Genomic DNA, 5,834 nt, shown 5'->3' with positions numbered 1-5,834 from the left:
GCTCGGGGGGTGAGGTTAGGGGTGTCGCCCGGCCGGCACCCCGGGTAAACCCAGCGCTCTTGTTTAAACCCAGCTGCGGCTTACACGCTGGACGACCGGCGCGCGATGGTCTCGCCTCCCTTCTCGGGCAGAGAGCTTGCCCTCCGAGTACCTCCTGAAGGCAGATGTGGCACGTCTGCTCTACTGTAGCCTACAGCGGGCCCAGTTCTTCTCTGCTGCTTGGGCGTGGAGCCAAAGAAAACACAAGCTGCGTTTATATTGAGATACCTCAGTTAAATTCGGCTTTTGTATTAAACTTCTCTAGGATTAAATAAAAACTTACTTTGTGTAATTAAAAGAAAACTAGAAATATAATCTAGTTTAAGAAGTTCGGGGGAAAATATATTTGCAAGTCCAGCTGACCTGTCAGGTCTGGAGGGAAAGGGCAGCAGCAAGAACAGGCTTGTGAGAACGTCTCCGTTACAGTGTCACGGTGCGGGCACGTTCTCGCAGAATAGTAACGTCATGGCGGTCGTTTGGCCGTTTGCCGTCTGCTTTGCTGTTCCTAGCCTCGCCGTCTCATGTGCAAAAAGAGATTTGGTTTCTACAAAACTTCATGTGTGTGCTCGACTTGCATGTTTTGCTCGTGTTTGTCAGCAAACCTTCCAAGTGTGAGTGAAAACATGTCAGCCACAGACTTCCCAGTGTTTTCAGCGCTAGTGCAGCCTTTTTTTCCCGTGTGTATTTCCCGTGTGCTGTAATGCTCCTGGTCAGCGCCTCTTCCTGCTGCTGTTCCCCAGCAGCACACCCACAAGGTGCTCTGAGCTCCTGCAGCACCCCAGCTGCTGCCGTATCCCTAGCACGGCCGGGGCACACGGCCGCGTGGATGGAGCGGGACGTCTGCTCCCCGGTTTGCTGGCTTTGCCTTGCAGCGTGGAGGAGGTGCGGACTCTGCCCTGCTTTTCCCTGGGGACAGACATGAATCTGTGTCGCTTTTTTCTTATCAGTTGCTGTTGCTCACAGAACTGGTGGGGCTCTCCCGTACCCGACCTCATCCCCCTCTGACAAACTGGGCGGGAATTTCAGAGCTAGCGAGGGGAACAGTGACAGGCTGTGCCAATGTTTTTTTTTCTGCAATAGGATGTGAACTGAAGGCTAGAATGACTGAGAAATGTAGTGACTGAGAGAAACGACCGTACCTGACATAGATTCTAGTCTTCCACGTGGAGCCAAACAACTTTGCACACCCTACAGTAAAATCACGAAGGCCGTTGGTGTTTGGGGGTATGCTGGGGCAATCTCATCCTTGGGGAGGCTAGGAAAAAAAGACGCGAGCAGAAGTGAATTGTATTTAAAGTGGGAGTCAGCATTGTCCAGCTGCGATACTTACAGCTGCCTTGGCCCTGTGGACAAATGGGAATGACCACTTCACTGCTGCTCTGAAAGAATGCAGAATCATTTGTAGTACGTGTGAGAGACGGTTTGTGGTTTGGAGTTGGCATGAGTACTGGCTACTGGTAGCACTTGTTTCTGGGTAGGGGAGGGCCTGGGGCACTGAGAGTGGCTGTAACAGTCTTAAAGCATGAACAGTTCTTTAAACTTTTGTTCCAGTTAATTTTTATAGAATTGAATCTTTAGTAAAGAAGGGGGCTTAGACACTTGTTCGCCTCTGCAGTTAGCCCATTGGAGGGCAAAGCCATGTATTGAATGTGGAAGCAGAGAAGTCCAGGGTGCGTGATGCCATAAGCTGCTTTCGTCTCCTCTGGGTACAATATCTTACACTTTGAATGGAAAACTGAGTGTTCAGTGTGTTAAATTTTCACCTGTTAATTGTATGATGCTTTAAAAAAAAGGAAACATAGTAAATGCCAAAATCTTTCTTGTGCTTTGTCTCCTCAGGACGAGTTTTTAGATGTGATCTACTGGTTCCGGCAGATCATTGCAGTTATTTTGGGAATCATCTGGGGAGTAGTTCCACTGAAGGGATTCGTGGGAATAGCAGTGTAAGGTTTATTTCCTTTTCTGTCTCATGTACTTTCCCACATTTGGACTCTACTTGGTGTCTGGTTTAAAGTTGTGCTATAAACAAACGCAGTCTCTGTCTGCCACGCGTCTTAAAGCCAGCGTTGCATTCCAGACTGTTACTTGTCATGAAATTCATACAAATCGTAACATGTCTTCATCAGCCTCTTTTTCTCTCCTCAGCCTGATTAATGCTTTTTAAAATTATTATTTATTTTATTATTATTAAAGGGGGCAGGGGTAGAAGAAGGGAGCGAGAGGTTCAATTGACTTGTGAAGTGGCCTGTTCCTGCATGTGTGAATAGGGGCTATGAGTAAGGTGGCCACACTAGGCACCAAGGAAGTAAGGCCCATAGAGGGGAAGGTGTGGTAGTCCTTCTCTTTGAGTCGGGAGCCCTCCTCAGAGCAGGGAGGAGGTTCTGTTAGTAGACAAGAGGGGCAGCTTCTCTTTGAAAAAGAAAAGGTTTCTTCAAAACACCAAAGACTGTAGGTAACAAGCAGGCAAAGTGGCACTGTTGGCAGTGCTCCTGCAGCACGCCCAGCTTGCTGAAGTTGTTCTTTCAGCCATGGTGTCGGGGGAAGGCAGTGCCTAGAAGGGTATGTACGCATCGGTTCCCCACCGAGACACGGGATTCAGGTCATTTCCCAGCAGGTGTCCGAAGGCTGCAGTGAGCACTCTGAGTTATGAAATGAAAATTTGTTTGGCCCTGGCACGTGCCTGAAGGCCTCTGGAGGGTCACGAGAGATGGGACACACAGCCCTGCTCTCTGAACACCGGGTGTGGGAAGATGCTGTGTCTGCTCTGGGGACTCTCCGTTTGCAAACGTCTCTGCCTAGTCAAGGTCTCCTAGTCAAACTCACAACCTCACAGCTTTTCTTAGGCAAAATTGACTTGTCATCTTGTCCCTCCTCCTGAGTGTCCTGGCTGTGGCAAGAAAGTGGAGGGAGTAGGAGCAAGTGTCTCTAAGGGGGGAAAAAAAAAGTTTGAAATTTAGGGAAAAGGGGTTGTAAAGCAGCGATGCTCCAACAGGAACTTGGTAACTACATGCAAACAGTTAAATCTAAAGTGCTCCCAGTAACGTGGAGTAGCTGAGAAGCATTGTTCTTACTTAGTCATCCATTAATTCACAAGGCACCTTCAGGCACCTTAAGCCAATTCCTGTGCTAAATGTTAGTAAGAAATAAACGTGATTTGGTGTACAGTGGAAAAACAAAAAGCTTCTAGACCTGTGTGCGTGGTTTCTCTGTGGTATACAGTCGCACAGCTGCTCACAGCTTGCTGCCAGTCACTGAACTTGTGTGTATGTCTTCCCGTATTGCCCTTTCTACACAGCCTTCTTTCCAGGAGATGTACCCGTCACTTCCCAGGTTGCCCCAGCCCTGAGTTGGGGTGGTGTAAAGCCAAATGTGTCTAAGGACAAACAGGAGGTCACGTTTTTTCTCTCTGTTGCAGCGTAACTGTTGGCACAGACTAGAGAGTGCCAAGAGTTGTCTCAAGTTGAATCCCAGTGCTATGGCTCTGAGGGCGCTATCGAGTCTTCTCTGGCTCCCGTCTCTAAGTCGCTGTGTTTGGTCATGGGAAGTTAACAGGGATCTAACACTGAGCATAGAGTCTAACAGTCTTCCCTCTTAGCAGCCTCAAAATCAAGTAGCACACACAAGGAAATTGGATTCTGTGTGGGAGCAGGACTGCTGCTGATCTGCAGGATAGGAAAACTTGCAGATCTGTTGATACTTGCAGCTTTTGACTACTGTCTGTGGAGCCTTACTAGGAGTAGGTTGTGCCATGTGAGGTGAACTTCATCCAAACCTAGCGTGCTATGGCAAGGTGGTGCTCTTTTAAGGAAGTGACTGAGCTGCCTGGGAAGCACTGCAGGAACAGTATTCCTCTCTGCTTCCTCTCTGCTGCGTATGAAAGACATTTCACTGCTATGTTGCTGTACGGCATGTTGGATACCTGTACCCTGTATCACCAAAATGACGGTTCCTACTCTCTTTCTTCCAGATTCTGCCTGATCAATGCTGGTGTTCTGTACCTCTACTTCAGTAGCTTCCAGCAGATAGATGAGGAGGAGTATGGCGGGACGTGGGAGCTAACAAAGGAAGGATTCATGACATCTTTTGCACTGTTTCTGGTAATGCCTCTTGCTTTCTTTAAGTTGATGAGTGAATTGTGTTGGTACACTTTCTGAGGGGAAAAGACCTGGAAGAAAAGCAGGTGAGGTGGTGCACTGATAGTGTTATCATCTAATAAGTGGAGTTGATTGGGAAAGAAAATCCCAAAATATAATGGCTGCTGGCTATGAAATATGGTATTAATGCCTGGGATTTCTCTGTAGGAGAGGATGTAGGAACAGGCAGCTATACTTCTGCATCTACCACTTAACTTTTATGTCTTCCCATCCTCTGTCCCAGATATCCTGGTGGAGTTTCATCTAGAGCTAGTTACACCCAAACTGGTGTTTTAGGTGTCTTTGTTTTTCCCTTACTCCCCTCCCCCCAGGGTGAATATGCTCAGCACTTGGTTTGGTGGTGTTTCTAAATCACTGGCGGGACTGTGGTGGGATTTTAATGTGGAGAGGGGCTAGTCACCCCAGGAGGCAAGCAAGTTGAATGCCACCGTTTGTGGCGCGTGGTGATCCTAACATCTCTCCGAGACCACCTCAAAGCTGGAGTTCAGTCCCCAGTCCTGTATTGAAAGCAAGGCGTGAGGCTTGTTTTCTGTGTCTGAACCCTCTCCAGGGGCATCAAAATAACCTTGGCTTCCTTTCCTCTCCACAGGTTGTTTGGATAATCTTCTATACTGCCATCCACTATGATTGACACAGTCTGCAGCTTTCACCTGTTAAATCAGTTGTCAGTAAATCAAGAAGGTTTTAATAAATCATAGTCTTTAGTGGACTGGTGGGAAGGTGGGGGAAGTCAAATCAGCTCCCTTCTGTACCAGTGGTCCGATTAGCCTGGAAGAGCCCCAACTCTTCTGCTGGAGAAGTGCATCTCCGTTTTATATACCCATTAATTGTTGGAACTATTAAAAAGCCATTGGAATTTTTGGAAGTGGTTCAAGACTGTTCAAATTTGGAACCTTCTGTGACTCTAGCCAGTAACTCTATCAAAATCCTGTGTGCTGAAGGTTGAATCTGTTAATTTAATGTATGTATGCCCTTCTGTTTGAAATCTGTCATTAAATCCTGACTTGTCTTCCATTGTTGTCCTTTAGACACAGAGTTTTTAAAAAGCAGTTGTAGGGTACGTGGGAGGAAGGCACTGCAGCATCCATATGAGTTGAGCGGCTGTCCTTAGCATGTTTTTGTAGTAATCAGATCTGATTTGATTAAACAGACTGTGTTGTTACCATTTCTAGTATTTTTTGTTTTACTTGAAAATCAGTTGTTGACCAGAATTTTTAAATGGTCTTTGCCGAAGACAAATTTTTAAGCCATTTTGCTGGAAAGAATTGTGATTCATTTGGTTAACGAAGGTGTGTTCAGGAGGCTTAGAAACTCCGCTGCATTCTGCAACCCTGACTACTAAGTTGCCACTGCATACCTCAGAGCTTAGTAGTCTTGAAGGACAGTCATTCTGGAGATACCCTTTTAAATGTTAAGCATTTAAATTTTTTAAGCTCTTGAATTAACTGCTCCTTGTTAATAAATGCAGGAGACTAAGACACAATTGAGGCAGCTATTATCTTAAGTGCAGAATTACTGACTTGCAAATCAGGCAAAGTACATAGCCTCTGGTTTGTGAGGTCCATTTTATGAGTTGATCACTTCATAGCTCGGTTCCTCCCTAGTCATATCCTTTTTGTGCATCAATGGGGGAGTCTCTGC

General features: G+C 46.6%; 1 protein-coding gene across 1 annotated transcript in view; it reads left to right on the top strand.

Moving 5' to 3' along the window:
* LOC103921400 (chromosome unknown open reading frame, human C20orf24) overlaps window positions 1-5,357 on the top strand; it is a 7,832-nt gene extending 2,475 nt beyond the window's left edge. Inside the window, 4 exon segments of the mRNA XM_009329359.1 lie at window positions 1,780-1,832; window positions 1,834-1,982; window positions 4,007-4,136; window positions 4,783-5,357. Of these exon segments, the coding sequence (XP_009327634.1) occupies window positions 1,780-1,832; window positions 1,834-1,982; window positions 4,007-4,136; window positions 4,783-4,824 (374 nt within the window). The 3' untranslated portion in view covers window positions 4,825-5,357.
* The last annotated feature ends 477 nt before the right edge of the window (window positions 5,358-5,834 follow it).

This window comes from Pygoscelis adeliae, unplaced genomic scaffold (genome assembly GCF_000699105.1).
Source record: "Pygoscelis adeliae isolate BGI_AS28 unplaced genomic scaffold, ASM69910v1 Scaffold407, whole genome shotgun sequence".
In the NCBI taxonomy this organism is placed as follows: domain Eukaryota; kingdom Metazoa; phylum Chordata; class Aves; order Sphenisciformes; family Spheniscidae; genus Pygoscelis; species Pygoscelis adeliae.
The sequence above is the reverse complement of the archived record's forward strand: the minus strand, read 5'-3'. Positions and strand labels throughout refer to the sequence as shown.